The sequence below is a fragment of the Centroberyx gerrardi genome, chromosome 7 (genome assembly GCF_048128805.1).
Source record: "Centroberyx gerrardi isolate f3 chromosome 7, fCenGer3.hap1.cur.20231027, whole genome shotgun sequence".
Classification (NCBI taxonomy): domain Eukaryota; kingdom Metazoa; phylum Chordata; class Actinopteri; order Beryciformes; family Berycidae; genus Centroberyx; species Centroberyx gerrardi.
The window spans coordinates 10,872,238-10,894,592 of record NC_136003.1 but is presented as its reverse complement, the minus strand read 5'-3'; the positions used below and the strand labels follow the sequence as shown (position 1 = coordinate 10,894,592).

The window sequence follows — 22,355 nt, the reverse complement described above, 5'->3', positions numbered from 1 at the left end:
GGTCACATGGGACACACACTCAATACTTCATTTATGGTTCTAGGAGTCTCTAAGCCCTGCCAGGTCTCTTTATAGACTGAAGCCTTTTTTTCCCCAAGAACAAAGCACTCTCATTTACAGTACAGTGCAGACAGTAAAGCTGATGATGTAAGGATGAGTGACGAAGGACTAAAGGTGACTTTACAGACAGGGAGGAGCCGGCGACACGGAGCTAAAATGAGGAACTGGATGTTTTGTTTACAGTAATTCAATGACCTGACAATTCCGGTGATGCACACAAGGCTACTGCAACCCTGTTAGTATTCCTCCTTCGCTCCATATTGAGGATTTGTCAGTCGTTTTTAAACTTCAGTATTAGTCTATTCATCTAACCATTTATTCAGCCATTACATCATATCTTTTTCTCTACATTCTCTCCCTCTTTTGTTCCCATCCACCCCCCGATTTCCAGTCGTTCCTCCCCACTGAGGAAGGACTTCATGACCCAAACATTTCATTTCTACTCCTATGATGAAATGTCATCTTTTAAAGTGAACAGTGTAGTGCCTGTTCTTCTCTTTGGATACTCTAGTTACTCAAGGTAGTGTCATACTGTACCTATCAATGATTATTAGATGAGTGTGGTTTACCTCATGAGGACAATTCAGAGAGTGAAAACACAGAAACGAATACTAAACTGACTGACTAAACTCCCATAGTTCCCTGCTCCCCGTCCCGCCCCGCCTCACCCTGCTGATGGAGAAGACGAAGCCCGGCTGGCCGGAGCAGACGCCCATGAAGCAGAAGCGCAGCTGCCAGTAGAACCAGTGCTCGCAGATGAAGGTGATGAGCGACAGGGCCATGGCGGCGCCCAGCATGTAGAAGACGCCCGCCATGTTGTCCACGTCCAGCTGGCTGGACATCACCTCATTCTTCTCGTGGTGGCAGATGCCCGTCAGCCACAGGGCCTCCAGCTCCTCCATCTCACCTGGAGGGAGGGAGGGAGAGGGGGACGACAAGGGAGGGAGAAGATGGAGGTGGAAGGGGGATGGAGACAAGGAAAGAGGGGGATATGGATAGACGGAGGAAAGAACAGGACGAGAGAGAGAGAGGGGAAAGCGGACGGCGGCATGGCGATGACAGGAAGAGAAGTTTTTGTAATCCGACAGGGAATGTAAAATATAAAGGAGAAAGGGGGGATATGATGTAATAACAGGATGGGTATTGGAGGACATGAGGGATGGTGAGAGTGATGCAAGAGAAGAAGAGAGGAGGGGAGATGGAGGTGGGGGGGGGGGGGGGGGAAGGACGACAGAGAAGTTAGAAGTGAAGTGCAGCCGTGAATTTCGAAAGCGGAGAGAGGGCGAACAATTAAAGCGAGCAGCGCACGCAGGTCGCATGTTAATTCCATAGATCTCACTTTTCACATGGATGAGAGAACACACTCAATTCAGCAAATAATGTGCGTGCGTGTTGGTGCTTACCCCACAATATGTAAATGCTTCAGTGTCATTATGTATGTGCATCTATGCAAATTGTAGAAGAAGTGTGTGCGTATGTGTGTCTGGTTGTGTGTGTTTCTGCGTGTGTGTGTGTGTGTGTTCCCGCTGCCGTCCATGTGTCTGATGCTGGTCCCTGAGCATCCTGGTTTCTTTGTGGGTCACCTTCTGTTTCATCACTAGCTGTTCTCTATCAAAGCCGACGGTGGCGGGACAGGCGTTGGTTAATTAATCATACATTCAGGCGCTGTCGCCGCACGTCAGCGCAACTCCTGCACTGGAGCGCTGGCTGGCCCCTGAGCATCAACAAGAGGCTCCCCGGCATACCAACTCAGGGAGAGATACCGCACACACACACACACACACACACACACACACACACACACACATGCATGCAAAAATACACACAGGATTGCGCAGCACCCTCTGCTCATGTCAGCGGAGGAATTGATCGTGAACCATAGCCATCGTTTTGACGTAGTGAGGAAGCGACAGTGGCTTCTAACACTGGCAGCTGTCTGTCTGTGGCAGTCATGTGACGTTTGGTGGATGCTTTTTAACTAACTAATTAACTCATAGGTGGTCCAGTTGGGAATTGAACACCTAACCATGGGATTTCTTTTCCAGTTGAATTAGACAGGACCAATAGTCCAGTCATTTCATAAATCCTTTCAGCCTGGGTCCTAAATTTGAGAAATTCAGTCTTATCTTATGGCTCACACACTTAAAACATGCCAGTTGTCTTGGTATGTGATAATCCATCAGAACCCCACGGCCTGTTTGGGGTCCCAAGTTTTTATTTGGTTTTTACAACATACTTGCAATCTGTTATTAGTTGCTTATAAAAAATAGAATGTTGTTACTTTTGTTTTTCTTTCATATTGTTTCTTTCTTTAGCTCAAATCAAAAAAAGCAGAAAAAAGTGAAAATCCCGCAGCATGTCATGCAGATGACATGCTGCTGACATGCAGCTAAATTAAAAAAACACAACCTAAGTGTGCTTGATATGAATGAGATTGTGTTATGGTTTCAAAAACAGAGCAATCTTGGGAGCATCGATAACACACTTGGCAGCACAAGCCATATTGCTACCACATGTTTGTATGTTACTTTTAATGCAACAAGTTACTTCTTAAGGTAAGTAATGAAGTGAAGTAACTTATTACTTTTAAAAGTAACTTGACCCAACACTGCTCTTAAGACTACACAAGTCAAATCAAGCTTATACTCAATGTAGGGCTGCCTGGTGGCTAACTGGGCTAGTGAGAAGACCACATGCTTCAGCTGTGTGGTCCATGTTGCATGTTATCACTCCTCTCTCCCCCACTTCACCTGTCCTCGCTCTCTACTATCTAATGAATTAAAAATATGGAATGAAATAAATAACTGCAACAAAAGTAGTTTGAAAAAGTTTGAATATTTGAAACTACTTTCAGATGTTGCTGTGGAGTTAAAAACCATGTGCAAAAGGTACGTTTTTATTTTTTAAATGATGCAACAGGTCTTTCACAGGTTTGAAGGGCAGAGGGGTGAAACTCCACACATACACAACCACTTAAAACTTTCAATTCAAGTGAGGACTAGAAAAACAGCAATCAAAACTGCAGTTATGTGTGTTTTTTTGTTTTTTTTCATGACACCCGTGATGTATTTTTTGCTCGGGCCTGCGTCAAAGCATGCAGACTCCCTGCCAGCCTTGGTACCAGGCCGCTGGGCTCTCCACGTGAGTCTGATCCCTTTCTAGGCCACCAGGAGGGGAGTGGATGGCGAGGCGTGGCAAAGTGACATTGAAATCCTGAGAGGGGTGAGACAGGGCCGGCTCGCTTGGTGTGTGAGTGCTGGTGCAGTGGCACAGGGGGATGTTACCGCGTGCCGACCCATATTCAAAACACACACACACACATTTTGTTTCACATATGCACGTACACACGTTTGAAAGAGCGCACAGAGCTGAGCGTAGGATGTAAACAACTGAACTTCTGATCGATAAGTCAGAAACAATATATGGACATGAGTCGTATTCAATTGTATGTAGGTTGATAAAAATAAAGCTGTATAGCATAAATAGCCAGAATCTCTACACTGCTCTCTCTCCCTCTCTCTCTCTCTCACACACACACACACACACACACACACACACACACACTTAGCCCTCTCGCTTACACACATAGGCAGTCTCATTTTCAGAGGGCTGACCCATATTCACACACACACACAGACACACACACACACACACACACACACACACACAGTGTAGAAATACACCAGGAGCTATACTGGCGCCCCTAACTGGGACACACTATAGTGGGCCCTGGAGGGCCCTTGGTTCAGGATGCTCACAACATGCTGGAGCACACCCAAATAAACTAGCTACAACACACACACACACACACACACTCACACCAAACCTACTTCCAATACCATTCTGAGTTGAGCTGTATATCAAGATGTGGCATTGTGAAATTAGACTGTTATAGTCGATAAACTCAGCAAATAGCCATCGTCGGTGACATTTTGACTTGTTTATGATTAGGAGTTTTTGCTTTAAGGCCATAAAACATGCAGTATGCTTTATGGTGTAAAAGAATGGACATTTTTAACACATTTCATTTCATTCCACACTCGTTCTGAGACTCATTAATGTTCCAAGTAGAGCTGACAGGAGTAAAGTGTGTTTCGAGGGAGCAGGCCCTGGAGAGCTTGGACATTCTCCCATAAAAGCCGAGCATGATCATAAAGTACAGGGCCCCCATGATGGACCTAAATCTCAACTTATGTTCTCAGCAGTATTGTCTTACCTTGCCCTGTCTGTACTTGATACACGTGAGAGTGGACTTACATTTGGTTTGCAAAACTAAATAGCCACCAAAACTGTGGTCCCAGACACAAATGTCTTGGCTCCTAAAAAGCCAGCAAGAAAAACTATAATATAGGATTTCTCCCTCCTCCTCTGCCAACTCTTATCCTGAACAGACCTGAACGGGTGAAACCCCAAAATGATTTCTGTCTGAGCAGCCTATTTTTTGCCTGAGTTTAGGGAAGTCGTTCTTACAGATACTGTACAATACATTAATATACATAAGAAATAAATTCAGCCGCTGTTATCTGCCCCTACAGCACAGCCCGAAGTCAAATTTGTCACCACTTCTGCTTTTTTTTGCAGACATTTTTCTGTGGCCTGTTCCTGACATATTGGTTGCAATTTGGGTAAAGCGAGTCAAAAGAGCCAGTCAGCTCCTGAAATTAGAAGTATGTCCTGTAGTCAGCGCTGCCAACTAGAAGTAATGTAACATTAGCGTCAAGCCTGTACTCAGCTCCGGCAATCAGAAATAATGTCAGTCAGTCCTTGTGGCCATTTTGATTAGATTATTCAGTAGAGACATTAAATGTAAAACTCCAAGTAGGATCAAAACTTGATCTTTAAATCACAGCATTCATGCTTTTACCAACATCAGATTTGCATTAGTGTGTGTTGGATTTGGCCACTACTGCAGCATTTCCCTGCTACATCAAAGCTTCAAACACACAACCACTCCCTGTTCCCCTCCCTGGTAAAATATGGCATTGTCTCAACTCAAATCTGATGCATCTTTCACAGTAATTAGAAAATACACCGCATAAAACCGACTGCCTGCATGATAGAGTGTCTATTTTGCTGAGTGTGTTAGTGTGCACAGTGTCTGTGAAGGATCCAAAGGAGGGAGGGAGGTCCCGGCGTGTCGCCTCACCGTCTCCAAAGAGCTGCAGGATGGCCAGGTCCACGTGCCTCTTCCAGAGCGACTCCTTCTGGATGGCGATGCCGTACCCCGTGGTGGCGAAGATGTAGCCGCTCCCGATAGTCACCAGCTTGCAGCCCTCGTCCCTGCCGGCCATGTAGTTGAGCACGGCCGCGTCGTAGATGAAAGCGTCCAGTTTGCTAATGGAAAAAGAGACGGAGAGAGAGAGACAGGTTACAATTAATTAGCGCTCGGGAGTCAGACACCACAGCTACAGCATTCCAATTAACCTGTTAAGTAGCACTAAGCTGCTGATAAGTGTAATAGACTTCCACTTGGTTTGCCAAAGGCTGGAGTTGGCACACAGCGCGGCGTAAAGACACACTTGATGAGAAGTGAAGAGGGGGAGTAAAAAAGAATTGCAGGATTTATTCTGTTACAGTATGTTTACATGAAGACAAGCAAAATAAACAGTAGAAACCCAAAGTGAGGCCTTCAGCACTGATGAGTTAAATTGTGTCCCACAATTCTAAGTCAGGTGGATTGTCTATTATATTCGTTCATCGAGCCTGTTCTTATTTTCAGGGTGTTGTTCTCCTGTCTCCTGTCTTCCTTCCTCTGTGTGTGTGTGTGTGTGTGTGTGTGTGTTGTGTTATGTGTTTCGATAGCCTTTGGAAAATCACCACCACTGCTTCAATAAATTTGAATTTAATCCATTACATTTCAGCCAAACCTCGGCAACTGCTAATGCTAATGCGCAAAATGAGTACTTTTCAATATAATAAACTACTGAAATTTGACCAGTTTAAGTGCCTGAAGCAAAGGCATAAACATGAACAGACATGGTACCAAAATCAATGGACGAGTTTTACTCCAAAACACTGCATTTCACTACAAAACACTACATATAACATATACGTTATGGAAAAAAATCATTACCTGAATTTCATCATTCAATATCTCTAAATTACAGAGGATCCTTGTATAAAAGTCTGTACAAGAGTCATCATTTTGTCAATTAAGGTCTTAAATTACCATCCTTTAAAATTCTGTGATATCAACCATTTTGCTTTTCTTCCCCCAAATGGTGGCTAGCTCATTTCAGAGCAAAACTCTTAAATTATTCCCAGTCACCATGGCTATGAAACATTAGCAAGGAACCAGTGCTGCAGTGTCCTGTCCAGCTCCTCACCCGGTCTTGAGACTCTGCAGCGCATCGTTGACGTTCCTCTGGTGGAACTTGACCATGTAGCCGTGCATCTCCGGATAGTTGTTCCTGATGTTCCTCTCTGTGCTGCCGTTAGGGACTGTGCCGAACCGGAACGGCGGCGAGAAGTCGTTGGGTCTCTGGAACTGAGGATGGAAGACAGGAGGATTGAAAGAGAGGGACATGGAAACATCTACACATTCCATTTTAAGGGTGTAGGCAAGAAAAAGAAGAGAGAGAGGAAGAGAAGAGAGCTGCAACACAGTGAACTGAAGCTGTAAATCATCCTTCCATCCATCCATTCATGCATCCATCCAACCTTCCCTCGTACCTTTTTGTCTGAGAGACCAGACACCTGGTCCACGTATTCCTCCTGGATCATGAAGGCGGCCAGGTTGGCAGTGTAGGAGGCCAGGAAGATGACAGCGAAGAAGGCCCACACCGACACCATGATCTTGCTGGTGGTGCCTTTAGGGTTCTGCACCGGCACAGAGTTGTTGAACACCAGACCCCACAGCAGCCAGATGGCCTTACCGATGGTGAAGGACGGACCGTGAGGCTCTGGGAGAAACACAGCCGGGGTTAAGCAACACTTTTCTAAAGCAATAGGTGGGCCCCTTCTTCTGGTGGGTCCCCAACTGTTGCAGTTTGGTATAATGATATTACATTTCTTATTTGATTCCTGTTAATCTTAGGTCAGGAAATATGGTTATATGATATAGTCTCTTAAAAGTTCTCTTGGTCTGCAGGTTTTATGTTTTCATGTTTTCATGTCAGTTAGATCACACATACTCTACATATCACACGTGTAAATGAGAAGAAGAGGAGATGCTCTTTTTCCGGTAAGTAAGTTTGATTTATTGTTTTGGGTCTAGCTACCAGGTTGGGAACTGGATTAGAGACCATCAGGACTGGGCTGACAGCTGACTGGCTCATTCCAGCCATTATGTTGCGATTAGCAGTTGGACCGCAAAGCTGTCTGTGCTGTGTGTGTGTGTGCGTGTGTGTGTGTGTGAGAAAGACAGAGAGAGAGAGAGAGAGAGAGAGAAAGAGAGAGAGAGAGTGCATTCATGCAAGCACATAGTATTGTTGTATAGATGACGCTTTTGTCCATGAGCAAACTGACAGTATCATGCCAAATATTTCCTTTGTGAAGTTGGCCAGAAAGTTGGCCAAATGAACTGGGCAAAGACTTCACAAATGTGTAGTCGGTCCATCGATACGTTATCGCGTCTAACCCTCTGAGTCCAAACTTCAATCTGCACTCGCCGTGATACCAAACTCCCACAGCGCTGCGAGCAGATAAAACAAGGAGGCACACAGAAGAGAACAGCGCTTTAGGGAGGAGTACATCTTCTCCAGAACATGATGAAGGATGAGAGGAATGAAAAAAAGATAGCCGTTGTCTCTATATATAGCCACATCAGAGATAGAGCGGTGGGAAGACATTGATTTTTTTTTTTCACTTCTTATCTTTTTGGCTGGGGAGATCTAATACAAAACTAGCCCGGCGCTGTCAGAGCTGACATTGATTGACATTGACATGATTTCTGAAAATATGGAAATGCATGCAAATTGCTGGAGGTGTGTCAACATCCATGCAGAAACACACCTGCAAAGGATAAAGGGAGAGCGGTGTGGAGGAGAATGAGGGCATGGGGTCAGGAGGATGGCTGGTCTACATGTGGAGGCGGCCTGCAGTGTGTGTGTGTGTGTGTGTGTGTGTGTGTGTGTCAGTCTCCGTGCACAGCAGAGGTTGATTCATACTAGAATTATCCACATTGTTATCGTTAAAGACAGAATGCATTAACTTCTGAAGCCTTTGTACCTGTGTTTAGTTGTACGGAGCACATTTTAAACTGAGCAATCAGATCATCTAAATTGCTCGTTGGATCTCTGCCCAGCAACCACTCATTGGCTGGGGGACCGAATCGCCAACAAAGATGTTCTCTGCCTACTGCACATCCCCATACGCAGACCTGATTACCTTTGCCAGCCAAGCTTGAAAGGAGGTTATGTCTTTACCCGTCTGTTTGCCTGTTTATTAGCAAGATATTTCAAAACGTTATAAACAGAAATTTGGTAGACAGATCGCCCCTGGCTCAAGGATCCGTTTATTATATTTTGGGGGAGATCAGAATCTGGGATTTCCGCCATGAGATGATTTTCGTCGTTTTTGGCCCTAACTGTTATGCTGCCTTCAAGTGCGGGTGGGAAAGTGCAACATCCGGGGCTTTCGAGTCAGCTTCTAAACAGCATTGCCTTTACATGCTATTTTGTCTGTCCCAGGACAAACGATAAACAAACATAAACCATTAGGAAGGCTGCAGCTTTGCAAGTTGGAGAATTGTTCAGCGTTGGGGAGTGCCTTTTCGTTTTTAAAGCAATATTTTTCTTTGGTATATTTTCATTTTCCATCACTCCAACATTCAGGTTTATCATTTAATTTATCAATCATTGCAAATGGGAAAAATTACCTTGTGAAAAGATGATGATATAAAATGGAAAAAATGATTTTGGTCCATCCACTTTAGCTGGTATGTGTGTTAGAACTATGATTTTCAGACCAAAGGGAAGGAAAACATCGCTACTGTTTATCAAAACACTTTTAATGGCTGAATGCTCATGAACTCATATGAGGGTACGAGTGCTGAAAAATATAACTTTCTTTCCAAACTAAAATTGAAGCGTGCAGTGCAAAGGTATAATTTCATTGGTAAATTCAGCTTCAGTCTGTCTTTCCATCTGGTGTGTTTTAAACAAGAAGAGAGAGAGGGAGAGAGAGAGAGGGAGGGGGGGCAATAAGGTAATGAGAATGGAAGAGAAAGTGTCTGCATCCATTTACATCTACATCGTCACACAGTAGTGCTTTTCACCCCCTCACAGGTACCATGCCTGTGCGTGTGTGCGTGTGTGTGTGTGTGTGTGTGTGCAGCCGAGGCCTCTAACCTCTGCCGTCAGCCAGACAGCGGTTGTAGCCCACAGGGCTGAAGTACTCGAATATAAACACAGCCACTGCTGACACCAGCAACAGCATCACGAACATCATCACCCACACATCCGCACTGAAGGGCTCTGGAGGGCAAGAGAGGGAAGAGGAGAGAGGGGAGAGGCAGAGATGAAGGGAGACAAGGGGGGAGACGAGGGATTCAGGGAAGGGAGTGTGGAGGGAGAGAGATAAGAAAAAGAAAGAAGAGAAGGAAAGGGTTGGAAGGAGGCAGAGAGGAGGGAACAGGCGAGGGACGGAGTCAGGGAGGGAGGGAAGAGAGAGAGGAGAGAGAGAGAGAGCAAGAGGGAAAAAAAAAGAGCGAGGGCGGCAGAGAGAAAGAGAGAAGCGAGCGAGAGCGAGAGAGAGGGAGAGGGCGAGAGCGATATGCAAATGTGGTGCGCCAGATTGAGGAGAGGAAGGAAGAGTCAGAGAGATGGAGTAGGAGTGGGAAATATAAGAGGGCAAAGAGGCAGCGAAAGAGAGACAGAGAGAGAGGGAGAGAGAGTAGATAAACAGTTAGTCATATTATCATCCACTCTAATGTACCTCCATATGGTGCGAGAGCGCAAATGAATTGCAACTAGGCTGTAATCGGTAGGAGTGTCTGCAAAATCACTTTGAGTTAACAAACTGGAAAGCTGGAAAAACGGATGGCAACCTGATGTGACCTTAAAAAACATCCGTCTCCATCTCAGATCCAATCATTGTCGCTCTGTCACAATAAATGGTGGAAAGGCAGTTACATCCACTTCAAAACCGATGTCGACCATTTTTCCCCCAATAATCTGTAGAAAAGATACTCACCATGTTCATTTTCAACGCAATGGCTTCATGATAGCCTCATTTTTTCAGGTCCAAATAATAGTTCAAACAGTTCCATGTCAAAATAAAGCCTGTAAATTGATTCAGTCAATCCCACCCATCCATCTCACCTCAACCTCTGTCACCACCCATAACGCTTCCTCAGCTTCCACCCCCACCCAAGCCCGAACCTTTGTCAGTTCGCTGCTCTACTCCTCACCTAGAAAGGCGGAGGGCGAGACGGTGCCGTTGCTACGGGAGACCATGACACTGATGCCCGTCTCGATGAAGGGCACGGAAAAGTCGATGACCTCTGACCTCTCCTCGTTGATGGTCAGGGAGCCCACCGCCATGTGGGCGTTCTTCAACACCACCTGGGGGAGAGAGGGAGTGGTGACAGACAGAGAGAGAGAAGCAAGAGTTATTATTTAAGCATCCATCCATCTTTCCTTAAAACACTTTAACACTGATAATACAGCTATAGGGGATGTATCTTGCATTTCTGGGTCAATTTTGTTGTTTGGTGATTTTATTTTTCTTATTCCCATGGATAACTGTCCAAATTTTCAGCACAGCTACAATGGAGTTTCATAAGAATAGCCTCAACTAACCAGAATGCAATGCAGTCACAAGACAAGTTGCTTTTTGAGTAAGTGGCATGACTCACTTTTTCCCAACTGGCAAAACTCATATTGCTATAACTATCGCTTTCTCCACCTACACATATAACCCAAAGCTGAAAGCAACAAGTTCAGGCAGGTTCTCTGGATGTTGTTGAAAGGCATTCTGGGAAACGTAGGAAATCACTAACTGAAGTAGAAGTAGATGAGGCAGGTTGAGGGAAAGTGGGTATATCAAAAAAGTAAATTACAACACTTCATCACAAAATAACTCCGGCAATGAATTGAACATCACAGATTACTGATATGTAACAGTGCATCAGTATCTGTGGGACGAATTTTCCTTTAATAGAGTGGAAAAAGAGTCAGAAAAGTGGGAAATAAGAATAAGAATAAGCAAAGTGAAGCAATGAAACAAAGTTCAGAGATAGAGCGATAGAGAGCGACAGGTAGAGAGCGGGTCAACACACTCTCCACACATCAAGAGCACTCGGAGTGGACACTCGTGATGCTCACCAGGGGACAGAGAGAGGGAGAAAGACAGAACGAAGGAGGGAGAAAGTGGGTTACCACAGTGGGTCATGGCTGCTTGAAATAGCCGCCCCAATGCCTCTCCTTCCTCTACCTGCCTCCCTCCCTCCTTCCCTCCCTCCAGTACCTCTGCACAGGTAGGTATATTTAGCCCTAAATATCACAGCCCTACAGCACAGGGGTAAAGTGGGACAAAACTGTCTCACTGAGTTAATAAGGAGTGTGTGATTGTGTGAGTCAGTGCACTCCGCTTGAGTGTGTGTGTATGTGTGTGTGTGTGTGTGTGTGTAGGAGTGCGTGTCTGAGTGAGTCACAAAGGGAAAAAGACAGAGAGAAAGAGAAGGGAGTGAACCTTTGTTCTCTACCTGTGAAGTGGACCTTTACAGGCAGGGGGAATATTCTGCATCTACTCCACACATTATGTGTAGTTTTCAAAGTGTTTGGGTATGCATTTGAGTGTGTGTGTGCGTGTGTGTGCCTGTGTGTGTATGTCTGTGTGCCTGTGTTTGCATGTCTTTGCGACTTTTCAATCTTGTTTGTTTTGTCGGCGTGCATCCAAGGATCTGTGCGTGTTCATTTGCATGTGTGTGAGTGTGTGTGCGTGCGTGTGTGTGTGTGTGCGTGTGTGCCGGCGTGTCAGTGCTTGAATGTGCGAATGTCTCCCCAGGGAAGAGAACAAGTCCATCCAGCAGTGTACTCACTTCCTCTCTCTCTCCGCTCGCTCGCTCCATCTCCCTCCTACGACTTGTTCTTTCTGTGTTATGAAAGTGACCCATGTGGGTGTTATTGAGAATGAGTGAGCGAGGATCTGTGCGTGTGTGTGTGTGTGTCTCAGCCGGTATGTGTGCGTGCCAATGTCTTTATGCGACTCTGCTAGCGAGGCCAAACTCATGTAATCAAGTGTATTGCCTCTAATATTTTAGATTACGAGGATTAGGGGCAGCACAAGTCGATGCGGTCCATGAAACCTGACACCGGCTGCCAGAATTAAGTTAGGACAAAATGGAGCTCTTCTTTAAACGATCATCGATTGTTTTGGTCTTTTGTCTTTCTGAGCGGTGGCGAATTGTGTAAGTGCCCTCGGTGATCCATACAGCCTGAGTGTTCGGGAGTGGGTCGAGGCACGTCCTGGCGTGTGTGTGTGCGTGTGTGTGTGTGTGTCCGAGCACGCGTCCAGATCTTGGTCCATTAAGAGTGCGATATACTGTAGCCTGGCTGCGCTCCAGCCGGAGAAGGACACGGGTTGGCTTTGTTAGATACAGCAGATATGGCAGAACAACAGCGGTGTGGGAGGGAGTGTGTGTGAGAAAGAGAGAGAGAGAGAGAGAGAGAGAGAGCGAGAGAGGAGAGAGGGAGAGAAATTGAGAGAATGAATGCATCCTCATTGCCCATATATGGAAACAGTCTCATATGTAGGTGGGCGTCTAACCCTGTATGTCTGTGGATGTGTGGGTCCATGTGTCCGCGTTCATGCGTGAATTTGCTTGTTTTTGTGATCATTCACGCATGAGTGTGCCTTGTTTAGGTGTGTATGTGTGTGTGTATGTGTGTGTGTGTGTGTGCGTGTGTGTGTGTGTGTGATAGATGGATGGAGACCCCCCCCCCCCCCCCCTCCTAATGACCATTCATCTGTGGGGGTGTGAAGGAGACGGCACATTACAGCGCTTTTAGTCTGGGTGATACAGTTTATTACAGGTGACCACACTTACAGCTCAATGCCCACTAAAGACACTGGCTGGCTGGCTGGCTGGCTGGCAGACTGGCTGGCTGGCTTAAATGGCTTTATGTAACAGATTAAATGGGTCAGTTTAATGTAAATTGAATGGCGAGCGTTTTATTGCGGGAAAAAATGGACACAATCTTGTCTGTGACTTTTGAAGGTTATTCAAACTTCACTTCCCACACAAAGAGGCACAGAGTATTTTTTCAACCCGTGACCTTTGGGGTAATATTGATCTGTTTGCCTTTTCCTTCATTAACAAATGACCCAAGTCAGACAGCAGAAGTGCAGCTCGCTTTTATGGGTTGAAGTATGAGAACTGACAACGACCTTACCTTGGGACCAATGTCGATTAGGGAATGTTTAGAGCCCAAAGTGAATTGTTGTGGTTGACTGAGCTGTATACACCCTTGGGTGAGGTACTTAGCCCATCTGACATAAGTGTTAGGCCTGTCGGGTAGAGGGTTGACCCGAAAAGGAAAGTTCATAATGCAAGGTGTGAAAACACACTTCAAAGAGGAAGTATACCCTCCAGGTGGCTCCTATGGAAGCTAAACATAGCTCAGTTCATAGGGCCTATAGGGGTAAACAGAGAGTGTAACTCCCCCCTCCTCCTCCTCCTCTTTGACCCTCTCTTCACCTTCTCTTTCACCTCGCAAGTCATTTCAATTGTCTTGAGGTGATAAATGGCACCAATCTAAAACTCCAAGCAGGTTTAAACCAATACGGTCCAGAATCACTGAAACTGCGTTGCGAGGGCAATTTAGAATTTTTTTGTGGCTCAGTTGCTCGAGCTAAGAACGCAGAGTGTTCGCCTTATTCGCAAAGAAATGTATGCAAATGAAGCTGTGGCGCAAACAAGCCCTCGAAAAGAGCACTGCGCAAGCAAATAGGTCCCATCCTCACTAATTACAACCGCAAATGCACGCTTCATCTGTATGACTTCTACACCAAGGCTGGCACCCATGTGCCCTAAAGCCTCCTGTATAATTGGAGCGTTCTCTGATCTGATCTGAGATTCTAGGAAGAAATATCTTCTCCTTTGCTATCTGACTCGCAGGCAAAGATGCAATGAAAGCAGCCATTCTGAACGGCCAAATCTCTCTACGCCACCTTTCAAAAGATTGTGCTACAGTAATTTGGGTGACTTGGTGTTGTGAAGTGTTAGTGAATTGTGTGCAATCTCAATTTGCATAGCCTTGCCAATAAATAACTATTATACGGGCAGAATAATGAGATTTACATATCATTTACACATGCATGACCATGATAGGTGTAAAGCGGCTTTATTTTTTGACCAGCGAGATTAGGCAGCTTTCCACTCATTGCACACGGTTAGTGAATAGCATGGCATTCTGATTTGGCCGTTTTGGTGACACTGCGCACGCTCTTCCCTGCACAAACCTTCATGAATGTGGCTTCTGAACCTGAATGTTATTTGATAATACTATTTCACAGATGGTTTACACACAGTTTCTGTGATGCACAAAAATGCAAATAACAGACAGAGACACAGAAAGACTTACAAGCACAGACACACAGTGAGTTGTCTCCTCACCTCTCCCACCATGCCATTCCATGTTCCGTTGATCTTCTTGCCATGTTTGCCATTAGTCACCAGGTAGAGGTCATATGTGAACTTGACGGACTTGGCAATCTTCTTCAGGATGTCAATGCAGAAACCCTTGCAGCAGCGCTTAATATAGATCCCCGAATCCTTCGTCTGATTACTGAGGAGGGGGAAGGGAGGATGGAGAGATGGATGATAGATGAATATATGGATGGATGGACAGAGGGATATACATGATTCAAAAGTAGGACTACATTTTATTCCAAATTGTATTCACACAATTGATCCTGATTCATGATTTCACTCTGTCTTATAATTTGATTCTGAACTTTGATCCAAAATCTAAATCTGATTTAATCATTGCCACTGAATATTGATTGCAATTGTGATTTGCTGTATCTGATACTTTCACTCTCAATCTCACACTGCACTGAGCTATTTTGAGCGCCGATTCCACCTCTGGTTCTGAGTAATCTCCGTGGAAAATTAACAACAGTCACCAGCAAAATTTAGGCTGCTGCTGGGTGTTTTGTTTTCAATTCAAACTGTTTTCTTTTTCATTCTAAGTCTATTTGACTGCTAGTGGCTGAAGAAGTGGAGTCTGTGAGCCTCTGTGGCAGATGAACAGAAAAGCTAGTTTCGCCTCAGTGCGTGTTGACTTGCAATCTCACACTGTTTTAACCATTTATTGAACATTAACTCTTGTTCTTCTTCCTCATGCATTTTACTCTGCTTTCACCCTTAACTCCGACTTTGATTCGGCGTATCTGAGCGCTGATTCTCACAGTGTTTTGAGCTGTTTCCGGCAGGGTACGGTGTTTCTCATGCAGGTGCCGCTCAGGGGGTCCACGTCCTCCACGATGACGAACGGAGCCTCCTCCAGCGTCACGATGGACAGGTGGTCGTCCTCCCGGGTCGCCGCCCCTCCGTACAGCTCGTAGCGAGGCCACACATGGTACTTCATGGACAGGGAGCCGTTCTCCCATTTACCCACCTGCGGGGACACACGGTAACACACACGATTCAGATAGGTTTAAAGATGTTCACGTTGGGTCGGGACATAACGCAGTGAGGGATCATTCAAAAGTCTAAACCGATGGAATATGAGTCAGGAAGAGAAAGGCAATTTTATTTGTGATACTGTGTTTTCCCGGAAGCAAAAGTAATGGGAGTTCATTTCATATCATCTATCATCCCTCTACCTTTTTTCTCCTAGAATTGCATTCTTGTTTGTCTAATTGCAATCATGGAGACTCCTGAATACTGACTGAGATCTGCATTCCTTATGAGTCAGTCTGGATAAATGGTTCATCAACTAAATGCCGAATATTTAATTGTAAAATTCATCATGGAATGAATCATTGGGCTGGAATCCAATTCAAAGAGGAATTTCTGATTATATTTGAGGCTGATGTTTGCATTGAGTCAGGAACAATCAAAACAGACTGCAGCTCTTGCAGAAGGTTAGCAACACACACAGCAAAACACACACCAGCAAAAAAAACAGTGTAGGCTAATGTGTGTGTTTGCTGTCCAAAAAACATCTCACTTTGATTGGGGATTTATTACCTCGTTTTCTGAGATTAATTATATTTAGTCCATCTGTCAATAAAACGACAATAAGGTAACAAGTGAATAGGAATGTTTTATGACACATTATAAAGTATAAAAGATACAGAGGAGGTTAGTAAAAGGAGATGTAGAAAAAGAAGACAGCAAAAGAGGCATAAAGGAGGAAATGAGAGGAGAGGAGGAGGAGGAGGAGGAGGAGGAGGAGAGGACTGGGACCCAGAGCAGAGAATGAGAGCAAGGTTAACATGAAGGACGAGACTGAAACGGGGGAAAGAGCAGAATTCAGATCAAGAAGGGAGGGTGGAAAGACAGAAGAGAGACAGAGGAGGAGGCGGGGGGGGGGGGGAGGGGGGGGGTTGAGTCTGGATGGACAGAGTAATGGAACGAGAGAGAAAGACAGCAAAACACCAAGAGAGAGGGGGCGTGCGCAGAGACGACGGGGAAAACGCATAGAAAGAGGAGCGAAGTGAATAGAAGTGAGATAGACGGAAAACAGAGAGAGAGAGATCGAAGTGTCAAGTGAGCGTCTGCGCGCGACGGAGAGAGAGAGAGAACGAGAACGAGAGAGAGAGAGAGAGAGAGAGAGAGAGAGAGAACGAGAGAGAGAGAGAGAGAGAGAGAGAGAGAGAGAGAGAACGAGAACGAGAGAGAGAGAGCGACGGGGGCTAATTCACATGCAAAATGCCGGCTCTCCTGCGGAGGAGGGTCCAGCTGTATTCCTGGAGGGCCCTCCAGTCGCCGCGGCTCTACTCCGCTGAATTAGCATCATCGTTTAGTCAATTCCCCCCCCACACACCCCCACCCTCACCCCCCGTCCCGACGCCGGGCCGCCACACATCATACCTGAAGACTCCGCCTATGCCCTCTCCTCCAGGAGTGCGCCGGTAGGCTGCTTTTATCGAGGGAGCGGCGTGGGTGGAAATGGGTATGGATCATCAGCTAATTGGGCGGGCGATGATGGGAGATGGGGCAGGGCAGGGAGCTGTAGCACATGTGTTTACAGTGAGGAATACACACTGGTGGATACGGATATACACACATACACACACACACACACACACACACTGCACTCCAGGGAACACAAACTTGGCAAGGGCTGCCTGTAGTGGACAGTCTAAGGCTGTGGATCTGCAGCCTTCTTCCATCCAGACAGAAAGAGAGAGAGAGACAAGAGAGGAAGTGATGGAGATGGACAGGGATGGAGAGAGAGAGAGAGAGAGAGAGAGAGAGAGAGAAAGGTATAGGTAGAGAGGAAAGAGTTAAAATCAGCCTGGAGGAGAGTAAACGGGACTGGACACTACAGAGCCTTCACACTTCTTCAAAGGCACAGAGGAAAAGGAGGGGAGGGGGCAGGAGGAGAGAGAGAGAAGGAGAGGGGAAGAAGGGGCAGAGGAATAGAAAGATCAAGGGGGAAGAGAGAGGGAGAGAGAGAGAGAGAGAGAGAGAGAGAGAGAGAGAGAGAGAGAGAGAGAGGTGGAAGGAGGATGATGGTAGGCGCTGGTACTCATTAGGATCCAAGAAAAGTGGTCCAGCTGGAAGTCAAGCTAAGAATTAAACATGAGCGAGGGAGGAGGAGGAGGAGGAGGAAGAGGAGGTGAGAGGAGGAGGGAAGAGGAGGAGGAGACTGCGGGGAGAGAGAGAGAAAGGGAGAGAGAGAGAGAGAGAGAGAGAGAGGAGAGACAGAAGGGGAGCGATTCACCTTGTTCTCCGATCAGAGGACAGAATATAGATTAGAGAGCCAGAAGAAAGGGAGAAATAATAAGAATAAAGAATAGAGAGAGAGTCAAAGAAGTCAGACTGCAGGACACACACACAATAGAGGGCGAGCATCAGAAAACACAGACGGGCATCCTGGTGACTTTGCAGGCCGGGGCGTGTGCCAGGCCAGCTTCTCACAAAGATGTAGCTATATGTCATAGTCTATATGCCCTGCACTCCCATGTGTACTTGGATCATTTCTGTAGATTTCTGTAGATTTTTTTTTAACCTTTATTTATTCAGCGAAGGTTGACTCAGCATGCATGCTTTTTTATTCAGCGACACCCCTGCTTCATATTCATACAGTTACACACATTCACACCTGGGAGCTGCCCAGTACAACCACACTCTTCTGCTGTTGGCCACTGAGCAGCTCCACTGGATCAGTTAGAGGTTCAATGCACTAACGCTGGAACAGGCGGGGCACTGGACTTTTGGCCTCCCCAGTTTAGAGGCCCGGTCCACATTTTAAAGGTCCCATATTGTGGAAAACGGGATTTCCCAATAGCACATCCGAGTTGGATGTGCTATCTAAACATTGTGAAAGTATCAAAATGCACGGTTGGCAACTAAATCCACACAATCCATATTAGAAAAGCGAGCCTCTTAACGAGCCGTTTGGACTTCCGTAACTTTGTGGCGTCACAAAGGTTTGCTCATTATCATTTTTGTAAGAAATAATAGACTAACAAAGTTTTTTTCAAAGCGGTTGAGAGGTTGCCATTGTTTATTTACCTATTACCTTTATTTCCCTACCTGTAGCTGCCAGGCTGCGGTGTCTCACGTTTCACTCTTGAAACGGTTAGCCAATCAGAACAGAGGGGTCGTTAATATTAATGAGCCTTAAAGACACAGCGACAGAAACAGCCTGTTCTTGGTAAGGCTCAGAGAGATGCTGGAAAATGGATGGATTGACATTGAGAGTGTTTTTGGTACATGACACCACACAAACAGCTTTGAGTGGACCTCAAGACATAAAATAAAACACTAGAAAGTGTAGAATATGGGACTTTTAAAGTATACGTTTAAATTGAAAGTTTCTCACCTATTACGGTCATTACGGTAAGTAAAAAGCAGATACAGGAGCGCTACTGGTGGGTTCTGTGGTATAAGAGGGTGCTCTTTGGTCTATGGGCAAAAAACTCTAACAAAAAACATGAAGTAGAGACCAAGGCAACTCCTCTTTAAAGTAACATATCATATAATATCATAGAAGCATTAGCAAAGACATTAAAAAACACCAACATGTTTCGACCATAGGGCCTTCCTCAGGGTGTCAAAACCACACAGCTGACAATTTAAGATGATGTCATGTCATATAATTTTTTATCAAAATCATTGTTGTCTTAAGCGATGCGAAGGATGATTCTGCGTAGGAGACTTGATGAATGTTGGGAAGTTATTTTATTGTCTATAAGTTTTATCAGAACCACCACAGTTCACCACAATTTAAAATTTAACAGCTGTGGTTTAGCATATTCCCCCGCACTCATATCATCACTCCGGCATCATTGGTACAGTATGTTGCCCAAAGGCACCTTGATGTAGTTGTTGAGGGAGGGGAGAGTGGTTCTAATAATATCATACAGGAATGCCTAAAAAATAATCTTAAAAAATGAAAAGATAAAATTATGGATAAAAATGATAAGGCAGGTAGACAGAAAGACACTGTCTGTTTTGTTTATCTCTTTTTGTTTTCTTTTTCCCTCGATAAACACCGACATGGACATGGAGACACTGACACGCACACACACACACACACATACTTGGACACTCTCTCTCTCCTATCTCTCTCACCCTGTCCCACTGTCTCTCCTTGTTGAGCAGAATGATGACCAGCTTGGGGTGCATCTGGTATCCGTCCTCGCTGAACGACAGATTACGCCCCTCAAACGTCACATTCATCAGATACCTGGAGAGGGAACGAGAGAGAGAGAGAGAGAGAGAGAGGGAGAGAGAAAGAGACAGGGAGAGGAATGGTCAGTGAGGCATATACAATCTTCTCACATATATAAAAAATAAATATCACCGCTAGTGGCAGCCCGTTGCAGCACTGCTCGCATTTCTTATTTGTACTACTCTGTTTTACTCTTATCTGTATCCTATTCTTTGCGTCTACTGACTCAATTTCCGCATCATTCAAGTTTCACTATCTTGTTTTTTCTCAATCTTTTATCTATTCAGACAAAGCCATTGACATTAAACAGATCCCTAACATCTGCCAAAAGAAACATAACCAGATATCAGCTACAGTCTAAACACCTCTTCCATAGATTAAAAAGATTCATATAGATTAGTCACATCATCAGGTGATGTTTTGAGGGATTGAGGAGAATGAAATTCCTACTGTTTGAGCAAATGGTCCCTAGAACCATCCTGTATGTGGGATGTCACAGGTTCGATCCCTACACCAGCTGATGTGTTTTATTGTGTTAATTACACTGTAAGTAACATGTTTTCCAAATTCCTGATCATGTCCAATTTGTCCAATGTATTCACCACATGGAAAATGACAAAGAAAACATTTACACAAAATCATTTACCTGCCCTCTATTTCCATGGCTAGATTTTAAAAGAATACACAGAGTTGTATACAATACAAGAGCCTGTTGGTCAACTTACCCAGTAAATGATGAGAACGTTGACACCAAAATCATCCATGTGTCCCCAGTAGATCATTGACTTTGGTTCTCTGTGCTAACACTTTAGCATGCACTCTGTTGAGTGGTAGTAGGCGACTAGCATTATCCAAATTAAAAAAAACTGACCTTTTAGCAATAAAAATTGCTAGTGATTTGTATTATAGGGCCTGTGGACTTATACATTGTAAAAATCAAAGATCATTATGTCAATATAGCTGATGTAGCCACGGTTATTTGTGGAACTATTTCAGGTGAGCAACTGTGTATTCTTTCGCTGCACAGTGATTTTTAACTGTTTAACTGTACATTCACTTCCTATGTACAAAGGGAAAGTATTCCCTGGTAGGTAAAAACAGTATATTTTTACATCATATTTTGTGTAAACTTGACCAATTTCCGACACAAAACTGACAGACTTAACCATATATCATTTAAGATTATTTACTATTTAGTTTTAGAGCTCATTTTCTCACTTTTGAGATAATCTCCTATTATCACTAAACATAGTGTATGCTAAAGTGTTAGTGTAGAGCAACGGAGCAAACAATCTGCCAGGCAAACATGGATGATTAAGGTGTCTATGTTCTCATCACCTAAAATGTAAGTTGACCGATGGACCAATCTCCCAAAAACTTGGTGCATTCCTGTGACACATCATACAATATGGAGGGTTCTGGGTGGAGGGAGGGAGGGACAGAGGGAGGAAGCAGACAAAACAGCGATGCGATGTCTGCTGTGGAGCCATTACACTGCAGCCGCAAATGGATGTTCCTCCGTCTGGTGTCAGATGTAACATAAAGTACTATACAATACACCAATAGCAGCCTGTCAGATCACTGTGTGTGTGTGTGGGTGTGTGGGTGTGTGTGTGCCTCAGTCAGTGTGTATGTGTGTGGCAGAGAATGAGAAACAGAGAGAGAGCAGGAGTGTTTCTGTCAGGTGAAATCATTTCACCTCCCCTCTGCTAAACACACACACACACACACACACGGACACACACCAGACACTGTACTCTCTTCCAGTGATGATGGTGAATGTGCGTGGGAGTGTGTAAGTGTGCGTATGTGAGAACAGGAATGTTTATGTCAGGTGAACTCAAATCACTTCACTGTCATCCCACACACACTCACACTCACTCTCACACTCACACTCACACACACACACACACACAAACAGAATATCTTGACTCTTTCACCTCCTCGATAGCTGTACTTACTTGCTCTCTCTCTCTCTCTCTTTCTCTCTCTCTCTCTCTCTCTCTGGGTGACTGTTTCCATGGAAACACTGCCTCAAAACCATGCACACAATACATACGTAGATGAATAAATACATAACAGAAGGAAGCAAGTGTGTGTGTGTGTGTGTGTGTGTGTGTGCGTGTGTGGGCGTGCATGTGTGTATGCATGTGTGTGTGTGTGTGTGTGTGTGAAGGTTGGCCTAGTGCCACTGTACGGTTGGGGACTGCACACACAGGACAAGAGATAGGTCATGTGTTGAAAAACACACACACACACACACACACACACACAGAGACACACCAGTAAACAGAGTAATAAAGCTGCAGCAGCTACAGTTCACTACCACTGCTTTGCCAGCTGCCATCCTCCAACACACACACACACGGACACACAGGCAAACACACATACACATACATGCATACACATGCATACCCACACAGACACACACACACACACGCACACACACACACACACACACACATACAAATGCATTCTGTGATACAAGCACTCACA

At 45.0% G+C, this 22,355-nt stretch overlaps 1 protein-coding gene across 1 annotated transcript in view; it reads right to left on the bottom strand.

Annotated features, from left to right (window-relative positions):
• grin2ba (glutamate receptor, ionotropic, N-methyl D-aspartate 2B, genome duplicate a) overlaps positions 1 to 22,355 on the bottom strand; it is a 77,488-nt gene that overhangs the window by 5,738 nt on the left and 49,395 nt on the right. Inside the window, exons 5-13 of the mRNA XM_078284643.1 lie at positions 19,760 to 19,874; positions 15,418 to 15,626; positions 14,621 to 14,792; positions 10,412 to 10,565; positions 9,351 to 9,476; positions 6,733 to 6,962; positions 6,387 to 6,547; positions 5,207 to 5,394; positions 729 to 967 (exon numbers count right to left, since the gene is read on the bottom strand). Of these exons, the coding sequence (XP_078140769.1) occupies positions 729 to 967; positions 5,207 to 5,394; positions 6,387 to 6,547; positions 6,733 to 6,962; positions 9,351 to 9,476; positions 10,412 to 10,565; positions 14,621 to 14,792; positions 15,418 to 15,626; positions 19,760 to 19,874 (1,594 nt within the window). The remainder of the gene's footprint in view (positions 1 to 728; positions 968 to 5,206; positions 5,395 to 6,386; positions 6,548 to 6,732; positions 6,963 to 9,350; positions 9,477 to 10,411; positions 10,566 to 14,620; positions 14,793 to 15,417; positions 15,627 to 19,759; positions 19,875 to 22,355) is intronic.